Source organism: Haliotis asinina, chromosome 6 (genome assembly GCF_037392515.1).
Source record: "Haliotis asinina isolate JCU_RB_2024 chromosome 6, JCU_Hal_asi_v2, whole genome shotgun sequence".
Taxonomy (NCBI): Eukaryota; Metazoa; Mollusca; class Gastropoda; order Lepetellida; family Haliotidae; genus Haliotis; species Haliotis asinina.
Window position 1 is genome coordinate 46,562,389 of NC_090285.1, and position 20,436 is coordinate 46,582,824.

The following is a 20,436-nucleotide window of genomic DNA, read 5'->3' on the forward strand; positions in this document are numbered from 1 at the left end:
GAAATATGAGGAAGTACTATTTTGCACATTTAAATATACATATGCGGCTCTTTATCTATATCTTCTCTTGTTTAAAAGCAGCCTCAAGTGTTTCCTGTAACTGTTTGCCTGTTTAAATGTGTATGTGTCTATATAAAAGCGTGTGTAGGCATGATGGTGATAACGATTGAAAGGACATTCAAGAAACGTCCATGAAGTCATACTTAAGCAACTGTCAGGAAGTTGTACTGGTTTCTATCGCTTTTGTCATTGTAGTTTACCTGGTGTGAAGTTAAAACCAAATGAGGATATGAATCTTAACATTCATATTTGTGTGGTCATGTGCATGGGATTCAGGTCACAAATCAGCTGAAGTGAAGCAACGGTGTGCGCGGGTGGGTTGACTCTTGAGACTTTCTAGGACTTCAGGCCTGCCCCACAACGAAGCACAGGTGATAAATGTGGCCTCGCCCTAGGCAAGTGAGTTCGTTCAAAATTGCCGTGCAGAATATGGATACCCGGTGGGATAAGTCATGTGACTATAAATTTTAAGCGCCTAAGAGGCAGCTTGGGTTATAAGGGGGAATGACGTGTTAGCGCTTTGAATATGCACATGTGTGTGGAAACAAGCGCTTATAAACTGATATTATTATCTGGCAATTACATTCGCACAAGCCACACGAGCAACAGATATAGAGGTCAAAGTTGATACCTTTAGAGCACAGTCTCAGCAGAAGAAATATTAACAATATGTTTTCACAACCTAATAACTTATTACACAGTAACAACGCTTAAAAGTTTTGATCTCTAGTTAATTTAGTACGTAGTGGTCTCTTGATTTTTGGTTAGAACTGGTACCAAGGAACATATGCCAGTTGTGAGGTTTGCAACTGTGGTGTGGCGACTTGACTGCTCAAAATTTGAATTTTATCCAGCAGCAAATCCGGTATCTTACGGAGAAAAGTAACAACAACACAAATAGCAAACAGATACTTTATCGTATCACCAATAACTAATTACTATAGTTAATAGCCAAGTATTTGCAGAACACTGAATATTGCTGGTTAAACAACAAACCAAGAAAACAAAACATACTATGTGTCAGCGTAAAAATACAATGTTTTACCATTAAGAGGACGATTGAAGATTGTTTACTGACAATGTCTATTCAGCCGTTTTCAAATCGCGGAGTTTCTTGAGAAATCCTAAAATGTCACCAGAATGTACAATCGTGTAACTGTTAGAGGAGATGCATGTCCATTTCTTATCGTATCACTGTTTCCTTGACAAATGATGTCCTGTCGTGTCCGTTTCTCTGCCCCACTGACCTGTAAGAATCGCCTCGCAAGCGGTAACATGATAAATGTATGCCCTTCGGGTGAACAGAATTCTATGAGCACTCCTTTCATCTCCGCCCAAAGGCTCATGTCCCCACAAATGTGCTATCAACAGCATCACGACTTCGAAACATCATATTTTAAAAGAATGTTCGTGTTTGCGTAAAAGGTAAAACGTAACATTTGCACAATTCACATATCCTGAAGGTTTCTTTCTATATCAGTCAATGAGCCAACAATTTTAACGCCATTGTGACAATGGTTACTTATGAACTTGAAATAAAACTATCGTAAAGACGCAGCCTGACTAAACAAGTCATTGAAAAGGTAACACGATGCATAATGATGATTTACATGAACTCGATCTGTAGGCGATGTGCTTCTGAAGATCCGTGTTAGAATTGGTCTTCAGCAGCCCATACTTGTTAACGAACGGAATCGGGTGGTTGGACTTGCTGATTTAGTTAATCACTGGAATGTCTGGTCTGACCTGATTGTAAACCGCAGCCACATATCCGCAATATTGCTGAATGCGACAAACAAACAAAAACGAAAAAAACAGATGATGTTTTCTGATCGGCTGTTCCCCAGGTGATGTTCATTTGTAAAACAAGGGTCTGGTATTCATTTGAGTAGTTGTGTATGTAAAGAAAGACACAGTGCTTCATGGATGACAAGAAGCTGCCATCTATAAATCATGGTGTCTATATTGTTATACTTGTTATTATATAGGTATTAGTTCAAATGAGACTCACAGAGGTTACGCTCCCTTGTACTCAACACCCTCGAATTCTATAGACAGTGCCACGCCTCTACTTTAAATGATTTTCTGTTATGTAGAGTCTGAAAGCGTTTAGAGTGTGTGCAAATCCCAAACATGTTTACATCTAAAAACATTTGATGTGTTGTACCTAACCACCTAATCTAAACACATTAAACGAACTATCCCCCGCGGTCTAAATATCACCCATACGCATCATTATGCGTGTTTGAAATGCTGAATAAGTATATAAAAGGTCTATTGCAGTAGGCATAGTGCAACATGTGCAAACTCTATTGAAATGAAGTGGACATCGATCCACGAAGTTACATCAGCAAAGTCAGCGAAGCTGAACAGCCAGTCACGACCCGTGAAGGTCCGGGGTAGAACAGCCCTTCAGCCACCCATCCTTGCCATAAAACGCAACTATGCTTGTCGTAAGAGGCCACTAACGGGATCGGGAGGTCAGGATCGCTCACTTGGTTGCCACATGTCATCGGTTCCCAGTTGCACTGATCGATGCTCATGCTGTTGATCACTGGATTGTCTGGTCCAGACTCGATTGTTCACAGAACGCCGCCATATAGCTGGAATATTGCTGAGTGCGGCGTAAAACTAAACTTAACCCACTCACTCACATCGTCACGTTAGTCGCCCTTTACGGTAAAGGTTCAATCCCGGAAAGTCGACAAATGAAGATTTACCGCCCAAAATTAGTGTTGTCTCTGCAGGCACCGCGGATAATTGTTGCGCTTGGCTGGTTCCACCCCCACTGACTTAATCCCCTAGGCAAACGGTGAACGCAACAAGAATTAGCACTGGTTTGAAACATTTCATGGAATCCGAATATGCGAAATGTTTCAAACAAATACAAAGCATGCAACGATCAGGATCAACATGTGTAAAAACTTTAAACCAGTGTTTCAGTGAAAACTAGCATTGATGCAGCTGAACACGCATTTAGGTACCCACATAGCCTGCAATGTCTATCCCAGGTGAAGGATAGACGGATTCAGTTTCAAGTCTTTTGATCTCTTCGACATGACGCCATTTACACTCTGTGGGGTGGAAACAACAGCGACGTCTCTGGGTTCCAGGGAAGAGAGTAGCAAGAGCATTGTTGGACGCATTGGTACCAACTGACCAGCTGATGTTCTAGGTTCGCTGAGGTCTGCTTCAGATAGTGTTACGTTTAAGAATTTGCCGTGACAAACGATGTAAGAAACCCCCTGTGAACCAGCAAAACAGAACTAAGACAAGTCTAAAAACATCCAAATTCTGTATTGTTAAGCAACGAGAGCAAGGTATACAAAGTCACAAGTCAATTTCACAATACCGATTTCAAATACAATACAAGTGAGACAAAATCTAAGGTAATGGGTCACGAAATATAATATAGCAAACTCACCAAAGTTTTATTGCGAGAGAGAAACAGTTATGCAGAATGTAACACAGGGAGAGGTCTGACGGCGGCTATGAAGATGAACCGTTGGCAGTGATTGATGATGATACTCCAGTGAATATGAATGTGTGTCCCAATTCAATACAACGACCAGCCTTTTTATATATATTCCGTCATTTCCCGAAAGGTCGATCAAATACGACCATCGCCAACACTGTAGAAATCTCAAGCAGTCTCCCGGAAGTAACGAATAGAAAACAAAGGGCAGATAATTTCCGGACAGCTTAAATGCTGAGCATCTGTTATACGAAATGTGACCCATCATAATTATCATTCAAAACACTGAACGTTGTGACCCAATAATAATTATTACTTAATTAATAACAAAATATACAGAAAATACGCACTCATAACAATAGGTAAACATCCGTGTGTAGGAATCCTCAGTTCTGTCAGTCCACACAAGAGTCCATACTCTAAAAACATCACTACTTAATATATGAACACTACCCGACACAACCTAAGTCAACAAAGGCAGTGCAGGAGCTTAGAATCTGTAAGTTCACAGGCAATTAGTCTCAAAACATCACTACTTAATTATGTAAATACTACCCTGGAAGTCGACAAAAGCAGTAGAGCACCTGTCTTCAAACCAGAACTCAGTTTGTTCACTTTCCGGGATAACTGAAATTTCAACTACCCGGGCGGACACCACGACAAACACGGGTGGCTGAAGTACTACACCAGATAGTAGGGGATCAGTGTCATCTTTTAGCGTCCCGTGGCACGGCGACGTTCTTCTATCTCACGATAATGACTATATCAACTCCAAAACAACGAATTCATGTTTACTGGAACTTGGACTACAACAAATACACAATTCAAACCGGTAACTGTCGGTATTAGGTAACGGAGTATTATCAATAACGAGGTCAATTCAAAGGTTTCGTCTCGATGCCTTTGGGCGTTTCTTTGGCAGGACGGGGTATACTAAAATTATTGTATTGTGTAAATGAATGTAGCTTCATGAATTAAAATCGTGAACGAGATCATGGGGGAGTGTCAAAAATAGATAAACCTCTATACAGATGACGCAAAAGATTTGCGTTCAAGTAGAGTTTATTTGAAGTTCCCAAATCAGATTCAAATAACTGCATGCAATATTTTCTCACATCCTTCAGGGCTATGAGAATAGAAAACGAATCATAGAAAATGAATTATTGAATCCTATTTTGGGTGTGCAACAGTCTGCATGCATTATAAAAAGACTTCCCTCCTCTTCTTTTCACAATGAACTCATTCATTTTAAGCCATCGTTCGTCGACACTCTATATCGTTGATAGTGGCACGATATTAAGATATGACGTCATGTTCATACAAAGTTGTCGAAGGTGTTTCGTCAATGAAATAAATGTTTCTTATTCTAAATATGTCGCCTCTATTTCCTGTGAGGTGCCTTCCTTAGAAAAGCCAGAAAACCATGATCGTGATCTCGAATAAAAACAAATCACCTCAATTATACAGTCACCTTGTAAGGTTTAATCGGCAGCTGCTGCGCAAGAGGGTTTCACTATAGTGCAAACATTTAGTACCGCACAGCTTTCCACCCACACCCAGCTATTGCACTATGATTCTCCTGAAATAATACTCTATTTGCTAACTCATTCAAATGAACGTAAAAGCATTGTTTTAAGCCGTACTTCTTTGAAAATAGATGTTTTGGGGTGACTTTCCAGAATGAAATTCGACATGAATATGAAAAGCAGAGGATGGGTTGTGTTGTTAAGTTGAACGTACTAATGTTGACTCAGAGATGTCCCGAATTCCGACTTCTAGGCTATGTTTCAGCCATCCTATATACCTGATGACGCTGATTCAGTCAGATAGTCAGTATGCGTCACACCACATCATTAAATGGCGTCCACTTAACCCAAGGCAAACATGGTGATGTACTGTTGGCAAGCAAAACACCAACCTCGATTCTTCTCGACTACACACTGTGTACTGACAGGTCGTGTTTCAGGGTTAAGTTAAGCCAAACTAGGTGCTGACCAACCCGTATGTTCAGTGCCTGATGTTTGATGTCGGCCACCTGGGTTATAATCACTTTCTTGCATCAGGAACCTACGGACAAGTGACGTTGATTGATATATGACACACGTGTAATATTACTTTTAAAGTTGCATTCTCACGTGATTGCATATGTGAGTTTAGTTTTACGCCTTCAGCGGCGATCTGTAAAAAGTCGAGTCTGGACAGACAATCCAGTGATCTACATCATGAACATCGACCTACGCAGTTGGGATGCGAGATGTGTCAACCAAGCCAGAGAATCTGACCACCCCATTCCATACTGAATATCAATTCTAATTCGAATCTTCAACGGTTATTGCATAAGTGACACAACCGGATCCATAATGATGTAATACAAACAGTAGACTCCGCCAAAAGCATCCGAGTTCCATGCACCACTGTCGAGTACTGACAATATTTAGGGTTAACCAAAAGGTGTACTTAGTCCGCCCACTTGTGGATGAGTAATCAGCACAGCCCAAAACAAGGGAACTGTTTATCCGGGACAGGAGAAATACTGCATGTGTAAAACTAAGGCATTCATCGAACATCATTTGGCATTGATGCGACAGATTTGGAGATTCCTAAATTGTCCCTCATGACAAACTGACATCTTTATCTAACCTTAAAGTTGTAGTCTAGATAAACAAATTGTGAGCAAGGATCCGCATGGCTCCTTTAAAATTTTCGTAAAAAGGACATACTTGATTGTTTCGCAAGTTTAACTGTAACGCCAGGGACAAGAAACGCCTTGTATGACAACAACAGCAAGCCCCAAAACACCCATGTACAAGTAAACTATCAGAGCCAAGTCTACACCGCACCCAAGTCAAAGCTTTCTGTTCGATGACCAAGCTAAACTACCATGCTTGTCCCTAATCCTCGATTTAGACGTTTAGCAGTTGGTATGGAGTTTTTCATATTACCACTTCGCTGTGATATACATCTGGAACTACACTACCGTTGTCTGTTATGTAATGAATGTCACTGGCATTTCTAGGGTAGGTAATCTGACACGGACTTTGAGCTACCCGACATGTTGAACCGAACACGGCTACCTTGGGATGTGGTGCTTCCTCTATATATTTAGTCTATACATAAAATACTCTTAATTTTGCAATATGAATAGAACAGAGCACTGAAACTCTCATGAAACCGCAATTCACGCTGCCTGTAGTTGCTACACAACTCATAAGTACATTGCGAAATACTTATTGACAGGGTGGTGACGCGAAAGGACTTGATAAAACATGACTCACAAACGTCTACCCCAGCTCACCTAGTAATCCATTAGCCCTACACCTAAAAACCCTCCATAAGAGACATAAGTTACTCTACATAAATAAACGATTATAACATCTTCATCCTAACCGAATGCATTTCATTTGGTAAGAACTAAAACTACAGCTTCAGATGGTGTTTCGCATGCGCGATGCTGGTTATTGCTGTCTACATACTGCAATATTCACATTGTATTTATTACAGGTGGGTATTTTATGCCTGGTTCGCTCAAGTGGGTGGATATTCCGTATAAAGCTCATATGTTAAAACAGGGAGACTATACATATTGAGACTTACTGTGTAGTAGATTATCGTTGGTTAAAAGAGGAACATTGCTATAAAATATTTCTTTGAATTTTCTACATATGTAACGTTCTGGGCCCGCCTTTCACAAACTCTCGTAAGCTTAAGGTGTCGTAACTTTTCTCGTAGCATTACTATTTCCTGTGTTACGATATAGGAGGTACGAATGCGACGACAAAAGTTACGAGATCTTAAGCTTACGAGAGCTTTGTGAAAATTGGCTCTGGTGTCTATAAGTTCGTTACAGGTCTCAGTTTAATGTGCAAGGGCATCCTCAGTTTTACAGTAAGAATAATTTGACGTTGTTTATAGCATACGTTCACCAATATCACGATGGGGGACACTCAGAGATGAGTTTCACAATTATACCCATGCGCAGAATCAAACCCGGTCCTTCCCCGGTAAGAGTTTTCATTTTAACTACAGTGCCACCCTATTACAGAGCCACTCGATCATTTGATAAAGTGTGGAGTGATAAGTGCGAAATCAGTTTGAGCCATTCTCTGCTGTTGACATGTTCCACATGAGTGAGTTTAGTTTTACTCCAAACTCAACAATATTCCAGTTATATGGCCGCGGTCTGTAAATAATCGAGTCTGGACTAGACAATCCTCTGATCAACAGCATGAGCATCGATCAGTGCAATTGGGAACCGATGACATGTGTCAACCAAGTGAGCGAGTCTAACCACCCGATCCCGTTAGTCGCCACTTATGACAAGCATAGTTGCCTTTTATGGTAAGCATGGGTTGCTGAAGGGCTATTCTACCCCGGACCTTCACGGGTCTGTTCAACAGGATATTCGTTTTAACTTATCGTATTTATAATCTGTCTCATGCCCTGGTTTATGTGCGGTTAGATTTACCCATTAAATGCCTGTCTATGGTGCTATGAGGCGTCATGATCAAACGACAGGATATACGTTGTAAACTTGTGGTATTGTATATCTTTCTCATTCTCTGGAGTATGTTGTGGAGTATTTAACATGGGGTCATTAAATGTTTGAGGTTAGAGTGGGTAGGCTACCGTACCGTCTTTTGCGTGTACGTTTTTCTCAAGACTTTGTTAGTGTGCTTTTACGCCGTATCTATACACACTTGTTCTTAACAATATATGTTATAAGACTTGATGATTTTGAGCAGGAACAGGATATCCGTAAAGTTAAATTGAAGCAAGCATGATTGTGTTGAATCATTGAATCATAGATGTAGGATCCTCATAAGTCAGTGGAGGACTGAATTTGAGTTCAGATTACTCTCAAAAACATTTCAGCAAAATCACGTCGGGGAAACCAGACATGGGCTTCATACATTGTACCCATGTGTACCCGGCGTGAGCGAATACTTTAGTTACTAGGCTGGAGATCCTACTCCCTTGCTCACATGTTAAAACATAAACGTAGTCGTGTGTGCATGGAGGTGACTTACGATAAATGGAATGATTTGAATCTTTTTAGATTAATAAACAATAAATACATTCTTTAAAAAGTAGTAAATCAGTTGTGAATGTGTCATATATTTTGGCAAGATGCTAAATATCCGACGGTATAGTATAGTTCCTTGCTGAACCCCGGCTGTGCCAGGTTTACAATTCATGAAATGCATTAGTAGTTATGGCATAGCAAGAATAAATGGATTTGCACAATTATTTGTTTTTCTTGCCTTGTTAGCACTAAGTATGTGACAGTATGTAAGTATTGTTTCTAGGGATGCTAATATATCTAACTTATATGACAGGAGAAAAGATTTGCTCCAGCTTCGTTGGCAAACATTCACTACAGTAGTAATTTACACATGGATTATTCTTCGTATCTTTCCTACGTTGATCAATTGTGCATGTTGACTTGGTTTTGTCTGAAAGATTATTAGGTAAGGTGAATTTTTCTGTTCATTAGATCCTTGTCAGCTACAAGGGGTAGGCGGTATATTTATACACATATACACTCTGCTGGCTGATATTTGGGTGTCGCCCTCAGTGTCAATATATGAAGGATGCTGAAGTATCTGTGGTATTTCCCTGACAAGCTAGGCTAACGAAACTACCCATCCAAAATTTAGACTCACTAGACTCACTAGACTCACTAGAGTCACTAGACTCAATAGACTCACATGACTCTCTTATGTAGCTACTTAACTCAGGCAACTGTTCTGAACTAGATTTTGCAAAATATTCCATACTGTTTCAAGATACTGTTTACACATGAAGAGATGTATTGTAAAACTCGTAACGTTGAAAAGATTAATGTCATGCGTGCAATAAATGATGAAACTCAGTTATGACTGGCGAATCCTTAACGAAATTTACACCAACACGCAGCTACTCACATGCACGATATTTGCACACGCCTTTCAGCAATTTGATGATATGCAATTCATCCGCTTAAAGTTTGCAGTAGGTTCTCCCAAGTTAGTGGAGAACTTCTTCTCCACTATGTAATCATATGAATGTATAACACGTAATGAGTGTTTCTGAACTTTTGATGGGTAATATATGTCTGATCCTAACAACCATTAAACCAGTTGGGAAAGTTTTGTCAATTGTCCTTGGAAGTGTTTTAGCAGCATAACTGATTAACTGGCCTAGGACAATTATTTCTATTTTAAAGAAAGAAAAACATAACATTGTACTTATTTTGATAATCTTGATCATATCTCATACATTACACGCGGATCAAATAAGCATGCCCTCGTGGAGTAATTCGTATATTCACCCTCACTACGATAGTTATTTAAATAAATTCTGCTAGTTCAAAAACCCTCGCAGAGTTTATTTAAATAATTACATTGACGCGGTGATTAATGCATACATAGTCATACGGCAGAGGATCAAACCTTGCGGACAATCTCAGCATTTAGTTTGTTGAAGAACATTTACCAACATGACAGATATCAGTTGGTTATTAAACAGGCGAACACCTGCTGTCAGCCTTTGTTTTCGATTTTACCTTCACACCATAGCATTGCTATTTCGCCTTCAGCTGGGTCATGAATCCGTTAATTATCTGATACCGACGTCATATATTTTACATATAGCAGTTCATTTGTTCATTTGTTACACAAAGCAAGTTCTGTCTTTTAAAATTAAGGTGTATTTGCAATTACACAATTTACGCTTTTTCTTTTCTATGTTAATTTCATATATTTACCGTTGTTACAGGACAGTAAATAAGTAGTTTGGATGTTCTGGTTCCTTATTCTCGGAACTCAAATGCAAGTTGATGTTCCTGAAAGTGTTATTACATTGGAATAGTGTTACATTGATTCATTGCTGTTTTGGGCGATGGGGTAGCCTATTGGTTAAAGCGCTTGCCCATCACGCCGAAGGCCCGAGTTCGATTCCCCACATGGGTGCCGTGTGTGAAGTCCTCGACGACAAATTGCTGGAATATTACTAAAAGCGGCGCAAAAGCAAACTCATTTTTGTTTGAAATTAACTGAATAGTTTTACTCGTCATCTTTCAGTTGACCTCTGGCACCCATATTGTGGAATTCAGACGAGGACTCCAGGAGCGGAACAATGCGGCGAGGATAAATCACACGGAATCAGACCCAAGGATTCAAGGGAGCAATTAAAGGGTATCTGAAGATTTGTGACATCGTGTTGACAACGACTCCGATTAACGAGGTGCACGAAATATGTTGCGGGGATGAGACAGGGGGCCAAAAAGTTGTAATGACGTAGCAATAGATGTGTTTCTTGCTACAACGGCGAACACATGACGTATGATGTCACTCCGCTAAGCCCCATCAGTGTCAATATTTCATAACGGACCACTCAGTCTTTAAGATATATACTGTCTTGGGCGTCGAAGCAATGAAACCAAGCACGTCTGATTGAACATCGAGTAACTGTGAATTGCCTTCGAGAGTATTTAAATGCGGCTTGTTACGGCTTACTAACGAAGACTGTACTGTTACACATGTGAGAATATACGGGAAATGTGCTAAACTGTGCCATGAAGTGGTGTTTACCGTTCACGATGATTCAAAGGAAGAAGTACAAATACATGTGGATTTTACCTGTGTTGATTATCTTTACAACACCTGTAATATGTGAGGAGAGGCCCTACTGTAAAACGAACAGTTGTAAATGTGACAATGGACGAAAGCCTATAATTCGATGTTCAGGAACGGATACTATTACATCTATACCAAAGGACCTATATGCGAATATTCGTGTTTTGTAAGTAGCTTTACATTGTCATATTTGATGTGCGAGTGGGTCAGTGAGTGACTGTGTGTGCGGGCCAGATGGTGGGTAGATGGCTGATTGAAAGTATGGGTCAGTGGATGGGTGGATGGGCGATTGAGTGAATTAGTGGGTGAGTGGATTGGTGATTGAGGAAGTAATTGATAGAGTGAGGCAGCTGTTGGCAGTGTTCCAGCAGTACTGGTGAAGGTGACACTAGAAATGGACTTAGTTCATCCTACCGGAAATGGAAACAGGCTCTTCGGCGTGACGGCTACCCCACCGCCCGCTTCTGTTTCACCTACATAATTATGTACATAATGACCAAATTGCAAATATCGGGCTCAGAAGGTCATACATGCTTCACTGGAATTCTACTTTAGACCCAGATGATATAGAAGCATGGAAAATGATCGCCATGGATAATGGTCATTAAACGGTTTTTCAGAAAAGGACAACTTAAAACTTCAGGCGTGTCAAACCAAAAAACCCTGATATTTTATAAATCCAACATTGTAGATTGTTGATCCGCTATCCCTTCTGACACCAATGTTTTGACAAAATTGATGGGAAACAACGCTTTCTTCCCAAGAGCTTCGTTGCCTCCTCATTGTTCTCGGTGCCCTAGGTTTGTTACCTCTCAAGTTTTCACTCTGGATAATGCAGAAGGATGCACTATTTGTGAGTCTTTACAATCGTAGAGACGTTCCTAGTGAGAAGGGCTGTTATCTCTCATTTGCTGTCTGCAGACAGGACAAAGTCTGATAAAGTCAAATCTCTCCATAATAATACTTGTTGATTATGATTGAGTGAGTAGGCGACTGGGATATAAGTGCTGATGAAGCCACCAAGTGGTTATAGCGCTCGCTCATCAAGTCGAGGACCCTGGTTCAATTTTCCATAGTGGTACAATGCGAGAAACCTCTGCCCTAATTCTGGTAGAGCGTTGCCAGAGTCTGCTTGAGTCAGTTTTTCTACTACGCCATCTTCAACTAAAGGGCACTAGTTTTGCTGGGTTTCGAACCTAAACATAAAGTCGACCATGGATATGACCCCATTCTGTACATGAGATGCTGGCACGCCTAAGGGAGATAACTATGTACAGCAAATTATGTACAGCAAATTCCAGCTCAACTTGATTCTATATTCGTAACGACACGCACAATCAACAGATACTTCGAATGCAATACAGCAGAGCATTACAACCAAATATATGAAACGTAATCGATATTATTTTCTTTTCAGATCACTAACTTCCACCAAGATAACAAGAATAGAAGAGGAAGATTTTAGCACTACAGAGTCTATCGAGACCATGTGAGTTACATATAAATGCATCAGATTATAAATGTGTAACGCTGTAGCGCTGTAACGTCATTGTGGCGAGGTGGGGATTGTCAAGGTCGCTGTTAACACCAAATTGTTAAGCACGCTGGATGCAGAAGGAACCCAAATATCAGGTGTGTCCTTTGCCCCAACTGAATTTGTTTCAAAGAATAATGGAGACTGGTTATTCTCTGGCATTGCCGGGTTTTTTATTTATGTTACACGGTTAGTTGACGTTCATTCATTTGTCGGACCAATAAGACAGGTTTATGGTGTATTTAGCTAAAGGGTTAAACCTATTCAGAGACATGAATATTTGGGTTAGAACTGTTGTCACAACAACTCGATTAACGGAATTGGGTGGTCAAGTTCTTGACTCAAGTCATCGTATCTCAGTTGTGTAAATCGATGTTCATAATGTTGATCTCGACTATTTACAGATCGCCGCCACATAACTGGAATATTATTGTTGAGTGTGGCGTTAAAGGACAGCAAAAAAAATAATGACAAAAAAAGACTAAATACAAGCAACAAAAGTAATGAATTTGGGGTAGGGGCAGTGGGAATTAAGGTTCGAAAAGAGAAACTACCAACGCCAGCACCTTCCAGTTGTTTAACAACAAAACTTCAAAATTAAGGTATGACGCTTGTGTTTGGGTCTGAAAACTTCGATCATCTGAAAAACTGGCGATTGAGTTTAACGGTGTCCTAAACAAGGTGTACTTGATTCCAATCTTTTAACATATTTTTGTAACGGAAAGAAAAAAAACATGACACCATATTTAAGATTTTTTACCACGTCACTTATTTGTACTGGATTTTTATCGTATCGTGGCCGGAAATACTCATTTGTTTCGTAAATAATAATATTGCATATAAGTGCATAAACACTTGTAGACATTGTACCGAGCGTTTCACTGACATCTAACGCTGAACATTGTGTTTCTGTCCTGAAAAGACATCTAATCGTGTTTTGTCCCATAATTCTGGCGCGTTTAAGGTCTAAAAATGTTTAAGATCGTGTGCAAAACGTTTCCAAGTGTTATTTATGTAGGAGAGACCCGTCTTTAGTCACTAAACGTATTTACAAACAATCCAGTAAATGAACATTCAGTATAAGATTCAAACTCACTCCTGTACTTGTTTGAGATCTGAACATGTCTGTTATGTGTGTACATTCCAACGCACTGCTGCAGCTTGGGTCTAAATAACCAATACACAGAGATATACGAATTAAGGATACCAAATCAAGAGGTGTCTTTCCTATCAACAGTATACTTGTCCTTTTTCACTCATTATGTGTTTGTATTTCTGTTTCAGATTCTTGCAAAACAACGAAATAAACTACATTCACCCCTATGCTTTCCGGAACTTATTTCGCTTACAAACACTGTGAGTAAATATGTCACTCTCTCCAGACTGTAGCCTTCTCTGCATGGTTGATGCACCACAGTATAACTACATTTACACATGGTCATACACAGGCTACCCATGCTACACATGGATATGCAACAACTGCGTGCACTGGTAAGGAAATACACCGTCAATATCCCTGTGTCGACAGTCAGTATCACATACCTTCCCCTTTGCTCCAGCAAGACCCGAGTTTACATGTACATGTGTGGATGCAGATGTCCTGTAGCCAACCAGCACGCTGCATAGTTCTTGCATGTTTGTATGTATCCGTCATAGAGTCTACAAACTGCTCACCTGTCACCTATACCACATGAAACATCTATACGTTACTTGGCCTACCAAACATACTATCGTCGTGATGTATCCTTCACTTAGTCTTCACAGACAAACAGGAATGTATACATCGTCATGTACCGTCACTTAGTCTCCATAGACTAAGAGGAATATATACATCACCATGTACAGTGACTTAGTTTTCACATACCAACAGGAATATATACATCACCGTGTACAGTGACTTAGTTTTCACATACCAACAGGAATATATACATCACCGTGTACAGTGACTTAGTTTTCACATACCAACAGGAATATATACATCACCGTGTACAGTGACTTAGTTTTCACATACCAACAGGAATATATACATCACCGTGTACAGTGACTTAGTTTTCACATACCAACAGGAATATATACATCACCGTGTACAGTGACTTAGTTTTCACATACCAACAGGAATATATACATCACCGTGTACAGTGACTTAGTCTTCACATACTAACAGGAATATATACATCGTCATGTACCTGTCACTAAGTCGCCATAGACTAACAACTACACATACACCTTTATGTACCTTCATGTTTATTTGTATGTGTGTGTACGTTTATATTTATAGTGTCAGTTATTTAGTCCATATATGGACTAAATGCTAAAATTTATATTCGTATTTATGACACAGGGCGCGATCAAGTACCTACTTGCTAAATATATCTGATGTATCAGATACCAATATAGATGTATCACCAATAAATGCAACTGATTTTCTAACACACTACCAAATACCTACCAAACTACATGTAAACGTCACTCTTTATTTAGTCAGGTATTTTCAAAGTCACTCCAACTTGCCGTCAGTTTGTAAATGTCGTTTTAGCTAAGCACTAAACTAAGTCTACACTTTGTGTGAAAGTACGAACAGGATCTATGTGTAATGTGTTAATACCTTTTGTGTATGGCATAGCATGGCTACTATTTTATGATTTGCATTTTGTACGTCTAAAGACTTCTTACTGTAGGTCAATAAACGACCGTTGCACCTTAAGGAGATGATTGTAGGATATCAACATGCTTATTATTAGGAACACAGATACGGAGTATATGCTTCCTGCTTCTTCTTTTTTCGTTCGAGGGCAAACAGCTAGCAGTCTTGTTACTAACTCGTCCAGGTGTTATTTCCAGGAACCTGCAACAGAATGCTCTGACATCCATCCCTGCACCTATGTTCCAGCATCTACCCAGTCTAACAGAATTGTGAGTTTCTTGATGCTTTATGCATGTATGTTTAAACATTCATTCATTCATTCATTCATTCATTTTTGAGAAGGGGATATATAGGCTCGGGGTTTACAGTATTATGTAAAATACAATAAACTGCTCTCGTGGTGTAAGTAGCTGGACTACCAAACTCCTGCCCTATTCTGCGGAAATTCTGGATCCAGGTGCCCCTCTCCAGCCGATTGTTCTATCGGTTAAACATCAGAACACAACAAACTATATACGTCTAATAAACAAAACCTAAAACAACAACAAACAAACCTTTTCAGAGCAGAAAAGTACCTGTATACACAACCAGGTTATGACATGCTAGGAACATAACGTTTCTCCTTAGTTCTGGCTTTATCGGTGACGAAAGATAATGGATCTGGGTATATTTTACGACTCTTCTTACACTTGTTGTTATCACGTCAAGTGTGCATTGGAATTCACCCATTCCCATTTCTCCCTGATAATTCTAATTTTAGCTGTAACTGATAAAATGAATTTGACACTACCTTTCGTTTTCTAGTGAAAAAATATCTGCATTGCATATAGTTGACTATATGGACTATCAGCAAGCATGGATAAAACCAATATTCACTCGCTCACTCATTGCATACGACTATCCGGCGCATGTTTTTTTCGGTTATCTCAGAATCTGATTGGACCACAGACATACAGCTGGAATATTGTCCACAAGCAAACAAACAAAACAGAAACTGATTGCTTCAAGATCAACAGTTTTAGTGACTGGGTGTGATCATACCCGGTTCTGGACACTTTTCCAGTAGAAATGAGCTTCACACATCATACCCTGCTGTGAACACTGTTCTAGCAGAAATGAGCTTCACACATCATACCCGGCTTTGAACACTATTTCAGCAGAAAAGAACTTCACACATACCCGGCTCTGAATACTATTCCAGCAGAAATGAGCTTCACACATCATACCCTGCTGTGAACACTATTCTAGCAGAAATGAGTTTCAACATCATACCCGGCTCTAAACATTATTCCGGCAGAAATGAGCTTCACACATCATACCCGGCTCTGAGTACTATTCCAGCAGAAATGAGCTTCACACATCATACCCGGCTCTGAACACTATTCCGGCAGAAATGAGCTTAACACAATCCCATCTCTGAACACTATTCCAGCAGAAAGGAGCTTCACTCATTGTACCTGTGTGGAGAGCCGTATCCCACTCTGGAGCTTGAACCGTTAGGCCCCGGGGTTGTAGGAATTAGGAAAAAACTACAAATTTACGGAAAACACAGTCGTGTTGTTTGCATACGGCGACGTTATGCTGAAGCGTCAATTACCACTTTAGGCTGTATCGAAGCGCAGCTAATGCCAGAAGTTTTAATCAATAAACTGGTACGTTTTCTGATTAGTGTTCATGGCTTACCAAGTACTTCTTTAACGTTTGTTGTTGTTTTTTCTTGGTTGGTTGGCAACCTGCAAACTACATGTAAATGGCATCGATTTGAAAATAATTGAGTCTGGACCAGACACTCCATTGATCAACACCGGGCATCGAGCTGGGATGGGATACTATAACATGTGTCAACCACGTCAGCAAGCATGGATAAAACCAATATTCACTCGCTCACTCATTGCATACGCGTGTCAGCATCTACTCTCAAAATCGCACTCATGTTGTTAAGTTTCCATAGAATTAGGTCCTTTGTTGACATGTCTGTTACCAATGACTACAGCGACTTGTTGCCTCCGGCTTACACATCATACGCATTTCAGAAATCTGATAAAGAACAACATACGGAACATCTCTAGATATGCCTTCGTCACATTACCGGCCAACAAGGATGTTCGGGTGTAAGTATTTTGCTGATGTTTTTTGATGATGTTGATGTGACCTGGAAGTCGTTACAGAAAGAAATGGGTAATGATCTAGGAACTTCTGAGCAGCACTACCATGACACATAACAAATGTATATCTTTCATATGCTCACATCCGGTCATTGAACCATAAATCATTATGTGAAGAGAGCGACTATCTTATTCTGCTTTATTCAGCGACTTCCCAGAGGTCAGATATTTATGTTTGCAGTTGTGTCTCTTATCAGTGCCAGGATCTCCTGCTTTCGGTTGTAAATTCTAGATTCGTTAATGATTCTTTGTTGTAAGCACCATAGCTATGTTTGTGGTCATGTGTTAATTTGTAAATACCCAATGTCTGGTGCACCGGATTCACACACTATATCCCTTGGCGTTTTTCAGGAAACTGAGCGGCAACCCAGTGTATTGTGGGTGTGACATGTTAGCGTTCAAGCATTGGTTAGACGTAAGAAGTGTTGGTAACATCAAGTTCGAGATTGATGATCTTAAGTGCGAAAATGCCAAGGACACGCCGCTGTGGGACGTCCAGGAAGATGACTTCAATTGTGATGGTACGTCCTAGTAATCATTGGTACAATACACTCATTCACCCACTACTGTACCCCTCACTCACTCAATGAACTACTCACTCAAGCGCTCACTCAGCCACTCACTCACTCTACCACCTACTCACTGATGTGTTCATTTAGCCATTCTCTCAACCACTCACTCAGCCACACACTCACTCTACCATCTACTACTGATCTGCTCATTTAGCCATTCCCTCAACCTCTCACTCAGACATTCCCTAACTCAGCCACTCACTCACTGACGTAGTCAACGACTCACTCATTAACTCTCTCCACCATTCACTCAATCACTCACTGATTCATTTACTCACTCAAGTACTCACTCAACCACTCATGTAGGCCACCACTCACTGATGTACTCACTTAACTATTCATGTACTCCACCACTCACTGATGTGCCCACTCAACCACTCATGTACTCAACCACTCACTCACTGATGTACTCACTCAACCACTTATGTACTCCACCACTCACTCCCTGATGTACTCACTCAACTACTCATGTACCCATCCTCTCACTCACTGATGTACTCACTCAACCACTCATGTATCCAACCACTCACTCATGTACTAACTCAAATACTCATGTATCCAACCACTCACTCCCTGATGTACTAGCTCAACCACTCATGTACTCCACCACTCACTGATGTACTCACTCAACCGCTCATGTACCCCACCACTCTCTGATGTACTCACTCAACTACTCATGTACTCCACCACTCACTCATTAATGTACTCACTCAACTACTCATGTACCCAACCACTCACTCACTGATGTACTCACTCAACCACTTATGTACTCCACCACTCACTCATGTACTCACTCAAATACTCATGTATCCGACAACTCACTCAGTGATGTACTCACTCAACTACTCATGTACTCCACCACTCACTCACTCATGTACTTGCTCAACTACTCATGTACTCCACCACTCACTGATGTACTCACTCAACCGCTCATGTACCCCACCACTCCCTTATGTACTCACTCAACCACTCATATACTCCACCACTCACTCACTGATGTACTCAGGCAAATACTCATGTACTCCACCACACGGATGTACTCAATCGACCACTCATGTACTCCACCACTTACTGATGTACTCACTCAACTACTCATGTACCCAACCACTCACTCCCTTATGTACTCACTCAACTACTCATGTCCCCAACCACTCACTGATGTACTCACTCAACCACTCATGCACTTCACCACTCACTGATGTACTCACTCAACCACTCATATACTCCACCACTCACTGATGTACTCACTCAACCACTCATGCATTTCACCAGTCACTCACTGATGTACTCAATCAACCATTCATGTACCCAACCACTCACTCTGTGCTGTACTCACTCAACTACTCATGCACTCCACCATTCACTCACTGAATGTTAGTTAGAAAACTGACTTCTATGACTGCATGTTCTCTCCTCAGAGGACGACCCGTCGGTGTTTGAAGATGACCAGAGTTGCCGAAGCTGCCAAGGGATGGCGTCTACTGAGATGTGTGACCGGCAAGGACAGATACAAGAGTGTTCGTCTGATGAGGTAAGTGAAACTTGATTCCCGATAATAAACGAGTGATTGCTTCATCACGACATATGTAACCTTGGCAAACCAACTGCGGCAACATAAAGTTAGAAACGGATTGGGGATTCGAATCCCAAATCTGAATATTTTTTTCAGATTCGGGATTCGAATCTTGAATGTGTTTGGCTTTTTTTTGTTCATTTTCGGGATTCGAATTCCGATTCAATTCACAGCTCTGGGAGACTTATCGCCGGTAGAATTCGGTAGTAGATGCCCTTTGTAGTGGCACTGGATCGCCACATCCGGGTACAACACCTGCGTCATCGAACAGCTACGGCGACCAGTTTTGCTCAACAGATACCCGGATTGAGATGACTTCCTGCAAAGACCGCCAGAAACAGGTTGAAAGAGGCTGGTTTACGTACCAGAAGACCTTATTTTGGCCGTGTGCTTCGACAACAACATCGTCAACATTCGCTCGGGGGAAGTGTTATGATGTCAATAGAGATTCCCCTCCGTGGGAGAAATGATTTGGTGATAATCCAGGGCAACCTGACAGGTCAAAGGTACTGCGACGAAATCCTAAGCCAGCACCTCTTTCCAATCATTGATCTCCAGAGGGAGTTCAACAGGGTAATGCCCGGCCTCACACAGCACGTCACACTAGAAATTTCCTCCAGAACCACAACATCGATGTGCTACCCTGGCCCTCCAGATCGACGGACTTAAACCCGATCGAACATCTGTGAGATGCCCTGGACTAACGCCGTGACCCTCAGCTCCAGACACTTCAGCAACACGCACAGGCACTACAGGCAGAGTGGGCTGCGATTGGGCAACACGAGATTCTAAGACTT

At 40.8% G+C, this 20,436-nt stretch overlaps 1 protein-coding gene across 3 annotated transcripts in view; it reads left to right on the forward strand.

Moving 5' to 3' along the window:
- Positions 1-20,436, forward strand: part of LOC137287072 (adhesion G-protein coupled receptor G6-like) — an 89,854-nt gene that overhangs the window by 11,138 nt on the left and 58,280 nt on the right. For all 3 annotated transcript variants that reach the window (XM_067819189.1, XM_067819192.1, XM_067819190.1), the window contains exons 2-8: positions 10,597-11,317; positions 12,569-12,640; positions 13,970-14,041; positions 15,527-15,598; positions 17,363-17,440; positions 17,846-18,015; positions 19,485-19,597. In XM_067819189.1, the coding sequence (XP_067675290.1) occupies positions 11,091-11,317; positions 12,569-12,640; positions 13,970-14,041; positions 15,527-15,598; positions 17,363-17,440; positions 17,846-18,015; positions 19,485-19,597 (804 nt within the window). In that variant the 5' untranslated portion in view covers positions 10,597-11,090. The remainder of the gene's footprint in view (positions 1-10,596; positions 11,318-12,568; positions 12,641-13,969; positions 14,042-15,526; positions 15,599-17,362; positions 17,441-17,845; positions 18,016-19,484; positions 19,598-20,436) is intronic.